The following is an 18,944-nucleotide window of genomic DNA, read 5'->3' on the forward strand; positions in this document are numbered from 1 at the left end:
TAACAATGGTCAGCCTGTTTAATTGCCTTGTTGTTGAGGTCTTGCCAACACAGAGACAAAAAAAAACATTTGGCAGAAAGGTCATGACATTCTGGAACAGAATTTTTGAGACATTCAAGAAAGAAAAAACAAAGAAAATGGCTGAAATTAACAGGACTATTTGTTCGGTTCCTTAAAATGACTGAGGATCATAAGACACAGACACATTGTGCAGCCCAATGTTGTACAAAAGACAAAATTGGTGAATGAAATGTTACAAAACACACTATAAATAAAACAAACTGCACACATTGATATGGACTTTTGCATAAAAGAGATAAAATACTTCTCTTTTGGATATGAAGACAAGCAAACAAACGGTTAAGAGATGTAAAGGTCTATGTAAACAGTTTTATGGTTCATGGTTTTAGGATCTAAAATGTTCTAGATAAGCCCTTGGCCTGCTACACTCTTGTCAGTTTAGTCCTTCATTTGAGTATAAATCAAAACATCACAGTAGGTTCAGGATCTACAAAATGAAGAAGGAACACATGTAAAAATAACTACAATAATAAATTAAAAAATATGGCCTCTGATTCGCCAAGGCCAGTTTTAGTTTTCCTCGTTTTTCTTTTCTTTCAACTCCAAAGATGTTACAAATAGAAAGATATTCATTAAAAACATACAAATACTAAAATAAATAAGTACTCTTCCCTTTCAGTTTGAGTAGAAAAAATGTTGCATTGTGTGCACAAAAAAGAGGACCGGGGTAACGGTACTTTTGTGGGAAATGACTCATTTGGTTGGTCATTCCAAAAACGCAACTTCACTCTGCCCCATATCAGTCAACTTAGATACCAGTCATACACATACTGTACATACACACACACACACACACACACACACACACACACTCAAACACACTTGTATGGTGAGCTTCTAAAGATGCCCTCAGTAAACCCAGCTCACTGGAACCCACTGCGGTTCAGTGCAGAGTTGGTCCACAGCTGACTGGAGTTTCTCAAACGCACAGTCTAGGTTGTCATTGACAATGATGAGGTCAAAGTAGTGTCTGTACGCCCGCAGGATACGAGCGCTTTCATCTACTGTCTTTTTCAGGTCCACATCCTGTGAGAAAGAGAAACCAGAATTATTGCTTGAGTCAAGAGAGAACTTCTGATGTTGACACAGATGAACCAAATATTCATGAAGCCCATTTGTAAAAGTCAGAGGCATAGCAATCTTAGATTGAATTTCAAAAAATATTTATTATTTGTCCCCCTGAATTTTTAGGAGTAATAATTACATTTAACCCAAGCGGAACCCTCTGCCAGCCCTGTTGCTTTGGCAGTGGGCGGGACTAACATGCAAGTGCTAATTCCATTGACCAGTCTTCATCTTTCACCATCCACATTTGCATGTCAGCAAATCACTTGGGCAAATGCAGACAACGTGAATAACATTCAAGTCCTGAAAGGTGAAGCAAATGCGTCTTGATTGCCCCAGTTGCCTGGATGCATTATAGGTCATAAACCCCGCCCCTCTCCATGAAATGTAATGGAATGTGAGACAAAGTAAACTATCAATTTACACTTTAAATATTTTTTTTCCAAAGACGGTTTCTGTAATTTTAGGCAGTGTTTAATCACACTGGTGTTAGTTCAAGTGTTCATTCTTTAAATAAGTTTGGTTTTAGTTAGTTATTTGATGCGTTAAAAACGGGGTTGAGACGTCATGATTGACAGCTGAGATTGACAGTGAAGTTGTCACTGAGGCCCCAACGGACTTTTTTTTTGGAACTTCACGAGGAGATTGGAGCTTTAACTTTAATTTCTACATTTCCATAACTGTTTATTTCACACCGACATAATGAGTTGTGTGGGCGGGACCTTGATATCGCGGCTACACTTCGTGCTCACTACTGCGCAGACTCGGGCTCCAAGTTCACTATGCGCAGACTCGAGACACAGGATGTCAGCGCCATATTGCCACACTGGAGACTTCAGTTACTACAATGGAAGGGAGTGAAGGTGCGTCGTCCATTTTAGTGCGCAACGGTCACTGAGCTGCTGACAGTCTCCAAAGAGCATAAAGATAAGTTGTTTTTGAATATTGCTGATAAATATATAAAACATTCTTAAAGTTAAGTAGCTTTTAGTGTGTTCTTAATCTCATAAAGAATGCTTGATTGACTGATGTCTCTTAAAGGTGCAGTAGGTGATCTGGGAAATGCTAACGTTAGCCTGCTAGCATTGAAAGCATACAATCCCACCCTCCCTGCAATTCACCGTCCAAAGCCACACCTCCTCCAAAACACTTGAACGCACACACACACACACACACACACACACACACACACATGCACGCACACACACGCACACACACACAGCTGCTCTTGGCAAAGCATCACAAGAGATGGCGTTAAACTACCTCATGTCTCAAAGCATGTAACATTACAATAATAATGAATGTAAACAAAATAGAGAGCTTGTACGTGACTGCTGCAGATTCATTTCGGTGTTGAAATTGTTGACATGAATACGCATAATTTTGAGTATGACTAAACAGCTCCGGTTAGAACATTGTGGGTTGCCATCTCTTAATTACGGTAGTTATGGTGTGAACGCAGCACAAGCTCATTGTTTTGATTTGGTAGGAACTGTAAAAGGTAGCTGCTGTTTGTTTGCAGTGCTCGGTGACTGAGGTCTGTCTGTATAAACTCTGCATAGCATGAAATGCGCTGATGACTTATGATGTCTGCGCAAACAGGGTGGGTGAGGGTATGTAAAAACATATGTTGACAGGCAGGTAGGACAACGTATTATTTCATTCGGACCTAATATAATAATTAGATGGACATTTTATGGTCCTACGCCTTCCACCGATGATATACAGTATATTTATAAAAATACATTTAGACGGTTTAACATAGTGATTGCTATCAGGATATGAGAAGATTTTCAACCAGTATAACAAAAAAAATGCCTGGAAATGAGTTAGCATTTTAACACTTCCGGCTCCACTGCCCTGTGGTGAACACAAGCTCAAGATATTTTCACATTTTATTCTATCATATAAAATACATCAGTATTACCATCTAGGGATTTTTTAAAGCTTTTACTTTTACTGAAAAGTAAAAGTGGCTAACAAGTGGCTAAATGGGGCTACAGAGATTTTCGGGGACATTAAAAGTCATCAGCCAAACAGGTAAACTAAATAATAATAATTAAAAGAAGAGGAAGAAGAAGATGATGAATGAATAATATTGTAAAATATTATTACAGTTAAAATGTTTTCTATTTGAAAATATTTTAAAAAGTAATTTATTCTCAAAGCTGTCTTCAGTGTCACATGATCCCTCAGAAATCATTTTGAAGGGTTAGTTCACCCAAAAAATGAAAATTCTGTCATTAATTACTCACCCTCATGTCATTCCACACCCGTAAGTGTCGTTCATCACTCATTCATTTTCAGAACACAAATTAAGATATTTTTGATAAAATCCGATGACAAGAATACTTTTTGTGCACCAAAAAAACAAAATAACGACTTTATTCAACAATATCTAGTGATGGATGATTTCAAAACACTGCTTCATGAAGCTTCAAAGCTTTAGGAATCTTTTGTTTCGAATAAGTGGTTCGGAGCGCCAAAGTCACGTGATTTCAGTAAATGAGGCTTCGTTAGGTCATAAGTGTTTCGACATTTCAATGGTTCACGTGACTTTGGCAGTTTGATACACGCTCTGAGTAATTAATGACAGAATTTTCATTTTTGGGTGAATTAACCCTTTAATATGCTGATCTGATGCTCAAGAAACATTTCTTATTATTATCAATGTTCAAAACTGTTCAAAACTATTTTTGTGGAAACCATAATACATTTTTTGGTGAATATAAAGAACAACATTTATTTGAAATAGAAATCTTTTGTAACTACAAAAATCTTTACAAACAATTTAATGCATCCTTGCTTAATAAAAGTATTAATTTCTTTAAAAACAAATCTTGACTGACCCCAAACCTTTGAAAGATAGTGTATATCTCATGTATATCCCTTATCTTAGAAAAAAGCTAAATTTACAACTGCATCTCTATGAAAACGCAGCAAGATGTAGCACAGCTGTCAAATAAGGCCATCTAGTGCATGTTTAAATGGAAGAACAATTCAAAAATGTTTTCAGAATCACTTACAAGTAATTAAAACAGCAATGTTTAAAACTACAGTGGGGGTAGCATATTGCATGACAAAGTAGAAACATGAGGTATGCCACTGACATAAATGTTGATGTAAATAGGTAGCACATCTTACCAAACAGGAAACACCAATCAGGATGTGCTGCCTTTATGGCATATTTTGTGAAGCTGAACTAACCCAAAACCCTAACACTACGCAAATACATTGTGTGAGAAGGTCATCTTGAGATCTAGATAAGATTAGCACCAGCCCAGGGGAAGTTGAACAGGACTCACCGTGAGTTGTTTGGTGGTGAGTCCAGCATCAACCACAGCTTTGTGCATGGCCTTCAGTGTATCGAATTCTGGAGCTGCGATGAACACAACATATGGCATGAACTCTGCAGTTTTTAACACCTTCAGAGCCTAAGGACAGATGGTACAAAATTTAAAAATTAGAATTCAAAAGATAAAACAGCCATATCTGTGCATATCAAGGGTTTTGATTACACAATGGTTTATGGACCCAAAGCCTCTGATGTGTCATCCCAGCAATTTTTATTTATTTATTTTTATAAACTCATGATTGAAAGTGCACAAAGTAATAATGTTTATGTATTACTCGCTGTAATAAGTCTTCCTAAACAGCTGAAACGACAGCATGAGCATCCCTCTTCCTAGAACATGTGTTTATATGATGGTTGACTGATACGCAACATAACAAGGTCAGTCTCTCTGGTATGAGCTTGTGATATGTTTATTAAGAGCTTGTGGCAGGTTGTTTATTAACACATTTAGCCGTCAAATCGCTCCAAGCTCATGTGACCTGATATGGCTAGGAACTATACTCTCATTTCGGCGTAATATCATTGCGCCTGCTGCACCCATGGTACGGCAGCAAAGTTCCTTGATTATTACGCCGGAATGAGAGTATAGTTCCTAGCCATATCGGCCTAGAAAATTGCAACTTTTCATTTTCCGTCGGTCTTAGTACACGATGTAACTACAGAAGAGTCAAGTTTTAAATAGGAAAAATATCGAAACTCTTTGGTCATTTTTGAGCGAGATGCTAATGGTCTAATCAGATTCAATGAACTATGCTAAGCTATGCTAAAAGTGGTACCGCCAGACCCAGAGATCGGCTGAATGGATTCGAAAACGGTAAAACTCAACTGTTTGACAATGACTGTTGGAAAATGAGCCTATTTTCAAAAAAAGTCGAGTGTTCCTTTAAGTTAAAATAGATTCCTATGCGTTGAATTATTGAAACGTGTGTGTGTGTGTGTGTGTGTGTGTGTGTGTTGCAAAGTTGAATTTTCAGCAGTCATTACTCTTTATTGTCACATAATCCTTCAGAAATCATTCTAGCATGCAGATTTGGAGCATAAGAAACATTTCTGATGATCATCTTTCATCAATGTGGGAAAAACTTACTGAACGGTACAGTATATTTCATATATTCACTAATCAGAATTAGTGACATAATATAATATCTTTGAACCTCTCTGACTTTGAGAGCTGTTGAGAGATTAGCATGTCAAGATACTCACCTGAGGATTGACGTCCAGGATACACGTACGACCTTTGTTCACCACCTCATGGATGGAGTCGATTTTAGTGCCGTAGAGGTTGCCGTCGTACTCTCCGTGTTCCAAGTACCGGCCCGCCTTGATATCGGTCTCCATCTCTAGACGCGTTACAAATCTATACGACTGACCATCTCGCTCGTCATCGCGAGGCCGCCGAGACGTATCTGAGATATAGAGACAGAAGAAAGAAATGGGTAAACATATAGACAAGAAAATGCATTTGATTTTTTGTGTTTTATTTATATTTTCTAGGTAAGAGTATTCCTTAGCCACTCACGCGGTACAGTGGTACCAAAGCGGGTGGGATGTAGTACAACTAGTCGGTTTTTCAGGCTACGACGCCCCACTCCTTGCGCTCCAATCAGAATGAGGGTTTTCCTCTGAAATGGTGGCATACGTGCTACTTCCTCGTAGATCTGGAGCTCGTGACGATCAAACTCTGCAGCATAACCATAAAGGAGGGGAAACACAATGGATCAGCCAGATATAGTAGAATAAAGGATGCATACTCATTTTAAGTCAAAAAGCAAGACATTTTGATATTCCACTTATTCTATAAATTTGTAATTCAGAATTTTATTTTTATATATATTTCAGAATATTATTATTAAAATATATATTTTAAATATATTAAATTTAATATAATATACATTATTTATTGTGCTTATGATGTGATAAAAATTCTATTTTAATCTGTCAAGATAAAGCTCTTTCTGATTTCGATTTTGATTGTTGCATAATTCTACACCATTTTTTTATAACCACGTATTTTTATCTGTTTACCTGCATTTTTGGCAGTGAGGTACATCATCTTCTTCTTCTTTTTACCAGTTATTGTTCCACATAGGATTCCTAAAAAGAGAAAAAGAGAAGAGCCAGAGATATATATTATGTAATGCAGTGGTTCCCACTTTTTAGAGTGCCGTACCCCCTGAGGCATTTAACATCCTTTTGCGTACCCCTCTCTTCTCTCTTAGACTGCAGTCACAACCTTTCCATTAGATTAAGGGACAATAGTTACCCTCTTAAATTGATTTTCAGGTGCATTTTTAACCTTTATAAATGCTAAGTTCTAACCTTATTAAATGTATGTCTCATGTTTTATGTCAAATTCTTAAAATTTCATTAACTTAATTATCAATATGATAAATAAATCAATACATTAAACAAATAATTTCAATCAAATGAAATCATCAATACAAGCCATCTTTGCAATACAGTGGCAAAAGCTGCATCTATTTACACATTTGTTTAATGCTGCTCAGAGCTGGCATTAATGCAATTACAATTGCATAAATAATGTTTTAAATGGAAAAGTTCAAAAAAAAAAAAATTAAATTATGGTAAAAAACGAAGTGATACTTTTAAATATCAATCTAAACCGCCAGTAAGTGACGGCAAGTCACCAGGCTTGTATGAGATGCTGCGCAACGCCGATGCATCTCAACTTTCTTAATGAGTGACTCATCGAGTCATTCATTTATTCAGTAACGGAGAAAATGGCTGTATTTATGAATGAGTCAAGAAACACAATAGTTCTGCTGTGATAGCTTTCTTTGGAAATATTATTTCGTTCAATTCGTTGCGAAAAAGAGCAAACAATATTGACAATACTGTTTAAAATGTAAGTCACTTAATATTCTCTCTTTTTTTAATTGTTGTTGTAGGCCTATAAAATCAATGTCACATTTGCAATCGTGTGGATATTTGGGAAAAATGCATTCTTGTTCGTATATTAATCAACATTAAAAACAAGAAATCACACAGGGTGGGGGGGCTCATTAACATGTAGGCCCCCCCAGATTTCTGATCGATTTGTTTTAGACTTCCTGGTTTGATTATTTCACGTGTTGCGCGTAGCCTCTGCTGTTATTATCTTAGTTTTTATTACCTATTAAATATATATTTTTTTAAAGTTAGGTGCTTATTGTAGCCTAAATAGATGCTTATTGAATTATTATATTTAGCGAACCACTACTGATCATCAAATAGGACTATATCAGCATGAGAGTAATCAAAACGGCTCAGGGAATTTATGAGCCTATATAAGGACAGCCCACATGCACGAATGAAATATCAAAGCCATAAACCGATTTGTAAATCACAAACGAAAAATGAGAAATCGGGCCAAAATCTAATTTTCGTTTGTTAAACTAAACGAAAAAACGAATAAACAAGCTGTTTTTTCATTTCTCGTTATTCCATTCCAAATAGGAAATGAAATGATCAAAACGTACACGGACCCTAGGCCTATAAATTTTGTTCTTCATGCTAGTAAGTGCTAAAACCCTACTTCTACAAAAGTAGTACATTGTTGAAAACGGCAGTAATGTAGCGCGATTTGCTGTGTGGATGCAGTCAGTTTTGACCGCAAAAAGTGAGGTAATTTGATTGGATGTCATGTATTTGACCTTTTACGACAACCACCATTTTCCTGTTTTTACACTGTTAGAAATATATGCTCGATTTATGTTATTTTAAGGTGGGGTAGAATTAAATGAAAGGCAAAACTCAGCATTTTGTTAGTGTAACCCCTCTGTCTTACCCCAGTTTAGGAACCACTGATGTAAATGTAATGTAATGTAGTTGTCCACTAGATGGCATTAAGTTTGTATTTTCTCTAGGCTTGCACTGTTAGAATATATATATATTCTAATAGTGCAAGCCTAGAGAAAATACAAACTTACAAATACAAAATACAAACCAATTTGAGTGCATCACGTACAAAAATGTACCATAGTTTTCACCAAGATACTTGTTAATACTGCAAAAGCATAATACATTTATATGGCATGTCATTGTGTTTCATGTTTTGGCAACAGTAGTGTGTTTTAAGTGTATCACCTGCTCCATCAAGGTCTTTAGGAACAAATGCTTTCCTCTTTTCTTCCAGAAACTGGCTGGGAATCAACCCAGTACCTCCTTCCACCAGATGGCATGCCTGTCAGACAAAACAATATTGTCAGTAAAATACAACTGACCAATGCAAATAAGTCAGAACAGGTCAGTAAAAACCACAATAATCATACCTGCCACCAGTTTGGGTCTTCTCTGTTGACAATCTGTAGGATATCACCCCTTTTGAAAGCAAGTCCCGCCTCTCTGCATGGAATTAGATTGTCATTGGCTGGATTGTAGTCAAAATGTGGCTGCACATACACCTAAGAGAAATAAAACAGGTAGGATTAATCCAAACACTAACCAGCACTCCGCATGATTATTATATTCACTAATACAGCACATAATTTATTTAACAATCAAATGAGAAAACATCACCCACTCTGTCTCTCAGGAAAGTTTGAACCTGGGCTGTTCGGATTGATTCATGGTAAATAATATTAATATTAACATTAAAAAAAAAAAAAAAAAAAAAGGCAAATAATAATAATAGTAATGATTTCATATTCCTTTTTCACACTTTAGTACAACAAAACGAGGAGCATTAGGTGTGTAATTGAAGCATAAGGATGTGCATTAGATGTGTAATTGATTGATCCAGCTAAACAAGTGAAGCATAATTAAATTAAAACTTACTGCCAATACATATTTATTTCAACTAAGCTGTCAAGGTGTTGCAGGTTAGCATGGGGGGGGCTTAAATGGCTTAAATCTATCAAATGGATTTAGATTTTTTTTCCCCAGTATCCCCACAGCATTGTAGTGTCATATGCGCTTATCTTGAAAATACAATCTTTTTAACATGACTTGAAAGCAGCATTATTAGAGATAACCTACCTCACTCAAACTCGTATTTGATCAGATGTCATGATCCGACAAGTATAACGACTAAATTTCAATGGCATATCTCCAGGATTTTAACAGATTGAGGAGGAGGGGATGATATAATATTTACATAAATGGAAGATGAAAGGAATCCTTATTTTGTCGCCTAGTGTCACTGACTGTCAGATATTGAATCACAATAACAAAATTATTTATGTTATTAGCAGATTCCCTTTCTCAAAAAAAAAAATCCATAAATACATTATGTGTACACAGAGAGAGATGTGTGATACAGAGAAAATACCAGGAGCCATGTAATGAGATTGAATTTTGCGTGTGTGCGTGTCATGCCCCAGATAGCATGTGGAGTGTTATTAATAGGGCTTACAGGGATCTTTTTTACTACTACAAAGCATCATGGGATTTCAAAAATGGCCAAATGCAACCCTAAGAATGGATGTCTAATGTGACGGCATACACACAAGTCCACATGTGTGTGTTTTATATTTCACAAAAGTAGATGCCCTGAAACAAATACTGGTGGATATGAACTGCATGAATAAATACGAGTTTGATTTTGCATATTCAGTGTCTAAATATGCAGTTGTATTTACAGTAACAATTTTTTTTTAAGAAGTTAAAAGATACTTTTACTCAGCAAGGATGAATTAAATTGATCAAAATTGACAGTAAATGTCCTTGTCCACTTATACTTCTATTTCAAATAAAATATGTTCTTATGAACTTTCTATTCATCAAAGAATCCTAAAAAAATAACAGTTTCAAAACAAAAATATTGAGTGGCGGTTTTCAACATTGATAATAATAAGAAATCAATATATTAAGATGATTCCTGAAGGACCGCGTGACACTAAAGACTGAAAATTCAGCTTCCATAACAGGAATAAATTACATTTAAAAATGTATTAAAATAGAAAACAGTTACTTTGAATTGTAGTAATACTAAAAAATTACTGTTTTACTGCATTTTTGATCAATAAATTCTACCTTGATCATAAGAGACTTTTTTAAAAAACATAAAATATTCTTACTGATAACAATTATTTAACAGTAGTGTATATGGATATTATTGTGTGTGTGTGTGTGTGTGTGTTTGTGTGTGTGTGTGTGTGTGTGTGTGTTTGTGTGTGTGTACCTGTGGTGGTGCCGGAGCATCTCTGTAGCTGGGCAATATTTTCAGCGTTATTCCTCCACTACATTCTTTGAGCATCTCCTGGAGCTCAGTGGGATTATTGCCAACATCCTTCCCATTTACCTCCTTTATGATGTCACCCACATGCAGCAGCCCCTGCCTGTCAATCAGCCCTCCGTGAAGGATGCGGGCGATTACCAGGTCACCCTTGTCCATTCGGAAGGTAACACCCTGGGCGAAATGATAGCATGAATAATGACACGCATATATACGCTTTTGCCCAGTTGGATCATCATGCGTATATGGACTGGATATTTACTGAAATTGTGACTGGATGAGATTTTAAAAGTGTTGTGGCCATATACAAATCTATATATTCATAAAAACATACCAGAGGTTCTCCTGCTTTCTTGCGGATGCCAATCATCCTGACCGCATCAGCCTGCATAAGAGCGTTGTTTACTGCCGCATCATTGATCACTTCAGCAGGGGCTGGGGCTTCATAGCACTTAGACGCCACCATGTCATGGGCCTCCAAAAGAGACTGAAATAAAAAAGAGAGTAAGTGAGAACAAAATACTGTAGAAAAATGAGAAAATATACTGAAGACAAAAAATTATACAAGACGTTACGAGATGAGAAAAAAGGGAGGGTTCAAGATGAGATGACACGAAACAAGTAAAGACAAGTTAAAAAGGTACGAGAAAAGACAAGAAGATAAGATTTTGCTGATGATAAGAAGATAAGGTACAAGAGGAGAAAGCTCGAGATGAAACGAGAACAGAGGGCACAGGATGAGATGAAATGAGAGGAGAGGGTACGAGGTGAGATGAGACAAGAAGTGAAGGCATAAGATGAAACAAGAAGAGAGTGTACGGGATGGATGAGACAAGAAGAGAAGATATGAGATGAAACGAGAAGAGAAGACATGAGATGAGACAAGAAGAGAAGGCACGAAATGAGATGAAACAAGAAGAGAAGGGTATGAGATGAGATGAGACAAGAAGAGAAGACATGAGATGAGACAAGAAGAGAAGGGTATGAGATGAGACAAGAAGAGAAGGCACGAGATAAGATGAATTGAGAGGAGAGGGTACGAGATGAGATGAGACAAGAAGAGAAGACATAAGATGAAACGAGAAGAGAAGGGTACAAGATGAGATGAGACAAGAAGAGAAGGGTATGAGATGAGAAGAAAAGAAGACATGAGATGAGACAAGAAGAGATGAGATGAGACAAGAAAAGAAGGCACGAAATGAGATGAAATGAGAAGAGAAGGGTATGAGATGAGATGAGACAAGAAGTGAAGGCATAAGATGAAACAAGAAGAGAGTGTACGGGATGGATGAGACAAGAATAGAAGTCATGAAATGAAACAAGCAGAGATTTTATGAGATGAGAAGAGAAGGCACAAGAAGAGAAGGCTTGAGATTAAACTACAAGGGAGGGTATGAGATGAAACAAGAAAAGAAGGGTACGAGATGAGATGAGACAAGAAGAGAAGATATGAGATGAAACGAGAAGAGAAGAGAAGACATGAGATGAGACAAGAAGAGAAGGCACAAAATGAGATGAAACGAGAAGAGAAGGGTATGAGATGAGATGAGACAAGAAGAGAAGACATGAGATGAAACGAGAAGAGAAGGGTACGAGATGAGATGAGACAAGAAGAGAAGACATAAGATGAAACGAGAAGAGAAGGGTACAAGATGAGATGAGACAAGAAGAGAAGATATGAGATTAGACAAAAAGAGAAGATATGAGATGAGACAAGAAGAAGCCACAAAATGAGATGAAACGAGAAGAGAAGGGTATGAGATGAGATGAGATGAGACAAGAAGAGAAGACATGAGATGAAACTTGAAGAGAAGGCATGAGATAGATGAATTGAGAGGAGAGGGTACGAGATGAGATGAGACAAGAAGAGAAGACATAAGATGAAATGAGAAGAGAAGGGTACAAGATGAGATGAGACAAGAAGAGAAGCCATGAAATGAGATGAAACAAGAAGAGAAGGGTATGAGATGAGATGAGACGAGAAGAGAAGACGTGAGATGAGACAAAAAGAAAAGATATGAGATGAGACAAGAAGAGAAGGCACGAAATGAGATGAAACGAGAAGAGAAGGGTATGAGATGAGATGAGACAAGAAGAGAAGACATGAGATGAAACGAGAAGAGAAGGGTACGAGATGAGATGAGACAAGAAGAGAAGACATAAGATGAAATGAGAAGAGAAGGGTACAAGATGAGATGAGACAAGAAGAGAAGATATGAGATTAGACAAAAAGAGAAGATATGAGATGAGACAAGAAGAAGCCACAAAATGAGATGAAACGAGAAGAGAAGGGTATGAGATGAGATGAGATGAGATGAGACAAGAAGAGAAGACATGAGATGAAACTTGAAGAGAAGGCATGAGATGAGACAGGAAGAAAAGGCATGAGATAAGATGAATTGAGAGGAGAGGGTACGAGATGAGATGAGACAAGAAGAGAAGACATAAGATGAAACGAGAAGAGAAGGGTACAAGATGAGATGAGACAAGAAGAGAAGGGTATGAGATGAGACAAGAAGAGATGAGATGAGACAAGAAGAGAAGGCACAAAATGAGATGAAATGAGAAGAGAAGGGTATGAGATGAGATGAGATGAGACAAGAAGAGAAGACATGAGATGAGACAAAAAGAGAAGATATGAGATGAGACAAGAAGAGAAGGCACGAAATGAGATGAAACGAGAAGAGAAGGATATGAGATGAGACAAGAAGAGAAGATATGAGATGAAACGAGAAGAGAAGGGTACAAGATGAGATGAGACAAGAAGAGAAGGGTATGAGATGAGACAAGAAGAGATGAGATGAGACAAGAAGAGAAGGCACGAAATGAGATGAAATGAGAAGAGAAGCGTATGAGATGAGATGAGATGAGACAAGAAGAGAAGACATGAGATGAGACAAAAAGAGAAGATATGAGATGAGACAAGAAGAGAAGGCACGAAATGAGATGAAACAAGAAGAGAAGGATATGAGATGAGACAAGAAGAGAAGATATGAGATGAAACTTAAAGAGAAGGCATGAGATGAGACAAGAAGAGAAGGCACGAGATAAGATGAATTGAGAGGAGAGGGTACGAGATGAGATGAGACAAGAAGAGAAGGGTATGAGATGAGATGAGACAAGAAAAGAAGACATGAGATGAGACAAGAAGAGAAGGGTATGCGATGAGATGAGACAAGAAAAGAAGACATGAGATGAGACAAGAAGAGAAGACATGAGATGAAACTTGAAGAGAAGGCATGAGATGAGACAAGAAGAAAAGGCACAAGATAAGATGAATTGAGAGGAGAGGGTACGAGATGAGATGAGACAAGAAGAGAAGGGTATGAGATGAGATAAGAAAAGAAGACATGAGATGAGACAAGAAGAGATGAGATGAGACAAGAAGAGAAGGCACGAAATGAGATGAAACGAGAAGAAAAGGGTATGAGATGAGATGAGACAAGAAGAGAAGACATGAGATGAGACAAAAAGAGAAGATATGAGATGAGACAAGAAGAGAAGGCACGAAATGAGATGAAACGAGAAGAGAAGGATATGAGATGAGATGAGATGAGACAAGAAGAGAAGATATGAGATGAAACAAAGAGAAGGCATGAGATGAGACAAGAAGAGAAGGCACAAGATAAGATGAATAGAGAGGAGGGTACGAGATGAGATGAGACAAGAAGAGAAGGGTATGAGATGAGATGAGACAAGAAAAGAAGACATGAGATGAGACAAGAAGAGAAGGGTATGCGATGAGATGAGACAAGAAAAGAAGACATGAGATGAGACAAGAAGAGAAGACATGAGATGAGACAAAAAGAGAAGATATGAGATGAGACAAAAAGAGAAGCCATGAAATGAGATGAAACGAGAAGAGAAGGGTATGAGATGAGATGAGACAAGAAGAGAAGGCATGAGATAAGATGAATTGAGAGGAGAGGGTACGAGATGAGATGAGACAAGAAGAGAAGACATAAGGTGAAACGAGAAGAGAAGGGTACAAGATGAGATGAGACAAGAAGAGAAGGGTATGAGATGAGATGAGACAAGAAAAGAAGATATGAGATGAGACAAGAAGAGAAGGCATAAGATAAGATGAAACGAAAGGAGAGGGTACAAGATGAGATGAGACAAGAAGAGAAGGGTATGAGATGAGATGAGACAAGAAGACATGAGATGAGACAAGAAGACATGAGATGAGACAAGAAGACATGAGATGAGACAAGAAGACAAGCCACAAAATGAGATGAAATGAGAAGAGAAGGGTACAAGATGAGATGAGACAAGAAGAGAATGGTATGCGATGAGATAAGAAAAGAAGACATGAGATGAGACAAGAAGAGATGAGATGAGACAAGAAGAGAAGGCACGAAATGAGATGAAACGAGAAGAGAAGGGTATGAGATGAGATGAGACAAGAAGAGAAGACATGAGATGAGACAAAAAGAGAAGATATGAGATGAGACAAGAAGAGAAGGCACGAAATGAGATGAAACGAGAAGAGAAGGATATGAGATGAGATGAGATGAGACAAGAAGAGAAGATATGAGATGAAACAAAGAGAAGGCATGAGATGAGACAAGAAGAGAAGGCACAAGATAAGATGAATTGAGAGGAGGGTACGAGATGAGATGAGACAAGAAGAGAAGACATGAGATGAGACAAGAAGAGAAGACATGAGATGAGACAAAAAGAGAAGATATGAGATGAGACAAAAAGAGAAGATATGAGATGAGACAAAAAGAGAAGATATGAGATGAGACAAGAAGAGAAGCCATGAAATGAGATGAAACAAGAAGAGAAGGGTATGAGATGAGATGAGACGAGAAGAGAAGACGTGAGATGAGACAAAAAGAAAAGATATGAGATGAGACAAGAAGAGAAGGCACGAAATGAGATGAAACGAGAAGAGAAGGGTATGAAATGAGATGAGACAAGAAGAGAAGGCATGAGATAAGATGAATTGAGAGGAGAGGGTACGAGATGAGATGAGACAAGAAGAGAAGACATAAGATGAAACGAGAAGAGAAGGGTATAAGATGAGATGAGACAAGAAGAGAAGGCATAAGATAAGATGAAACGAGAGGAGAGGGTACAAGATGAGATGAGACAAGAAGAGAAGACATGAGATGAGACAAGAAGAGAAGATATTAGATGAATCGAGAAGAGAAGGCATGAGATGAGAGGGTATGAGATAAGACAAGAAGAAAAAGTATGAGATGAGACAAGAAAAGAAGGCACAAGATAAGATGAAACGAGAAGAGAAGGGTATGAAATGAGATGAGACAAGAAGAGAAGGCATGAGATAAGATGAATTGAGAGGAGAGGGTACGAGATGAGATGAGACAAGAAGAGAAGACATAAGATGAAACGAGAAGAGAAGGGTATAAGATGAGATGAGACAAGAAGAGAAGGCATAAGATAAGATGAAACGAGAGGAGAGGGTACAAGATGAGATGAGACAAGAAGAGAAGACATGAGATGAGACAAGAAGAGAAGATATTAGATGAATCGAGAAGAGAAGGCATGAGATGAGAGGGTATGAGATAAGACAAGAAGAAAAAGTATGAGATGAGACAAGAAAAGAAGGCACAAGATAAGATGAAACGAGAGGAGAGGGTACGAGATGAGATAAGACAAGAAGAGAAAGACATGAGATGAGACAAGAAGAGAAGGCATGAGATGAAACAAGAAGAGATGGTACGAGATGAGACAAGATAAGAAGATACAAGATTAAATGAGACAAGATGAGAAGGTACAAGATCACAACAGAGGAGAACGCACAAGATGAGATGAGACAGGTACAAGAAAATATCAAGAAAGATAAGACAGTACAAAATTAGAAGACAAAAGAAGGTACGAGTTTAGACGAAACAAGACGAGAAGGTACAATATAAAATGAGATAACATACAAGTTACAAATATTGTACCTGAAAATGGGGTTCCTGCAGGATTTTGGAGAGCTCTGCAGCACTGTCATCTCGTACGCTCAGCCCTCTGATGTCACCCAGAATCTCAGTCACAAGCTCAACATTATTCTCCTGCACAGCCTCCAACTTCACATCCTCCAAACGCTCATGAGCCTGAACACAAACATCTCATCATTTCATCAATCCATGAACTGATATTTCTGACAGTGTCTAGTGGCTCCTCTCTGTGAATTTAACACAAATTTAATGGCATGACACATTTTTGATCGAAAAAAAAATCAGCATGACTTTCTAAATGCGTAGATAATGAGTGTGTATTTCAGACACAAGTTTAATATCCAATAATTATTCATGTCATTCAGACACAAATTAAATTTGTTTTCAGATGAACCTCATTAGCAATGCAAATAACCTAGAAAAAAGCCGTTGCAGCTGAGTGTGCTTTACCTTGGCCAGCGAGCGGACAATAGGACTCTCCATGATGCCTTTGAGGAAGATGAGGTCAATGTCTTTAGCCCCAGTGGTGGAAGGCAACTCGCCCAGGTTATCCAGCACCTGCTGCATAGCTGCACACAAACAAAAAGAGAGCTGTTACGACTCAAGGCACACCCCTGCAACACACCGAGTAACACACACCAAGGTCAGAGAACAGGACAAATGTTTCACCTGTAAAATTAAACAAACTTCACATCACAATATCAGATGGCTGAAACATAACACCCCCTTCCACAATACTATCATCTCCTTATTGTACGTGTTTAGCTATTCTTTTGTCTTCAGTGTTCATTTGATCCACGAGGTAGTTTCCTGAGTGTAAAATATTATAGTGAGTGATAAACACTGTTATAGTGAGTGTTGTGTCCGTGTAAATAGAAAGCGATGCCAAAGCTTACTATCACCTTCACCTTACAAATCAATTTCCTAGCTATCATAAATTACTATATATATATATATATATATATATATATATATATATATATATTATATATATATATATATATATCACACACACACAATATATATTATATATATATATATATATAATATATATTGTGTGTGTGTGTGTGTAATATATATATATATATATATAATTTTAATAATAAATACTTAATAATAAATAATACATTTTTAAATAAATATATATTGAAATTATTGTTTGAATAAATGGTTTTAATATTTTTTTTTTTTTCAGTTTTTATTTAAATTTATTTATTAATATGAATAAAGAGGGTTGGGTAAGTTACTCTAAAAAAACTAATTAATCACTTGCTACGTATTACATTTGCTCTTTTAAAACTGCTCTTATAATTATTTCAAATGAATGCCAATGACCTATATATATATATATATATATATATATATATATATATATATATATATATATATACACACACACACACACACACACACACACACACACATATAATATATATACACACACACTAATTTTGACACCCCTCCAAATCATTGAATTTAGGTGTTCCAATCACTTCCATGGCCACAGGTGTATAAAATGAAGCACCTAGACATGCAGACTGCAAACATTTGTGAAAGAATGGGTCGCTCTCAGGAGCTCAGTGAATTCAAGTGTGGTACTGTGATAGGTTACCACCTGTGCAATAAGTCCATTCATGAAATTTCCTCACTACTAAATATTCCACGGTCAACTGTTAGTGGTATCATAACAAAATGGAAGCAATTGGGAACAACAGCAACTCGGCCACGAAGTGGTAGGCCACGTAAAATCAGAGTGGGGTCAGCACATGCTGAGGCGCACAGTGCGCAGAAGTTGCCAACTTTCTGCAGAGTCAATAGCTACAGACCTCCAAACTTCATGTGGCCTTCAGATTAGCTCAAGAACAGTGCGTAGAGAGCTTCATGGAATGGGTTTCCATGGCCGAGCAGCTGTATCCAAGCCTTACATCACCAAGTGCAATGCACAGCATTGGATGCAGTGGTGTAAAGCACGCCACCACCGGACTCTAGAGCAGTGGAGACGTGTTCTCTGGAGTGATGAATCACACTTCTCTGTCTGGCAATCCGATGGACAAGTCTGGGTTTGGCGGTTGCCAGGAGAACGGTACTTGCCTGACTGCATTGTGCCAAGTGTAAAGTTTGGTGGAGAGGGGTTATGGTGTGGGGTTGTTTTTCAGGGGTTGGGCTTGGCCCCTTAGTTCCAGTGAAAGGAACTCTTAATGCTTTAGCATACCAAGACATTTTAGACAATTTCATGCTCCCAACTTTGTGGGAACAGTTTGGGGATGGCCCCTTCCTGTTCCAACATGACTGCACACCAGTGTACAAAGCAAGGTCCATAAAGACATGGATGAGCAAGTTTGGTGTGTCGGAA

At 37.4% G+C, this 18,944-nt stretch overlaps 1 protein-coding gene across 9 annotated transcripts in view; it reads right to left on the reverse strand.

The window, feature by feature from the left end:
* pals2b (protein associated with LIN7 2, MAGUK p55 family member b) overlaps nt 1–18,944 on the reverse strand; it is a 33,022-nt gene continuing 14,078 nt past the window's right edge. For 8 of the 9 annotated variants that reach the window (XM_051872537.1, XM_051872533.1, XM_051872535.1 and 5 more), the window contains 11 exons: nt 17,042–17,160; nt 16,595–16,747; nt 11,011–11,163; nt 10,623–10,850; nt 8,773–8,904; nt 8,588–8,684; nt 6,527–6,595; nt 6,021–6,182; nt 5,705–5,907; nt 4,452–4,580; nt 1–1,107 (listed from right to left, as the gene is read on the reverse strand). In XM_051872537.1, the coding sequence (XP_051728497.1) occupies nt 931–1,107; nt 4,452–4,580; nt 5,705–5,907; nt 6,021–6,182; nt 6,527–6,595; nt 8,588–8,684; nt 8,773–8,904; nt 10,623–10,850; nt 11,011–11,163; nt 16,595–16,747; nt 17,042–17,160 (1,622 nt within the window). In that variant the 3' untranslated portion in view covers nt 1–930. The remainder of the gene's footprint in view (nt 1,108–4,451; nt 4,581–5,704; nt 5,908–6,020; nt 6,183–6,526; nt 6,596–8,587; nt 8,685–8,772; nt 8,905–10,622; nt 10,851–11,010; nt 11,164–16,594; nt 16,748–17,041; nt 17,161–18,944) is intronic. The other variant, XR_007926472.1, reaches the window with a different exon arrangement.

Source organism: Ctenopharyngodon idella, chromosome 19 (assembly GCF_019924925.1).
Source record: "Ctenopharyngodon idella isolate HZGC_01 chromosome 19, HZGC01, whole genome shotgun sequence".
Lineage (NCBI taxonomy): Eukaryota > Metazoa > Chordata > Actinopteri > Cypriniformes > Xenocyprididae > Ctenopharyngodon > Ctenopharyngodon idella.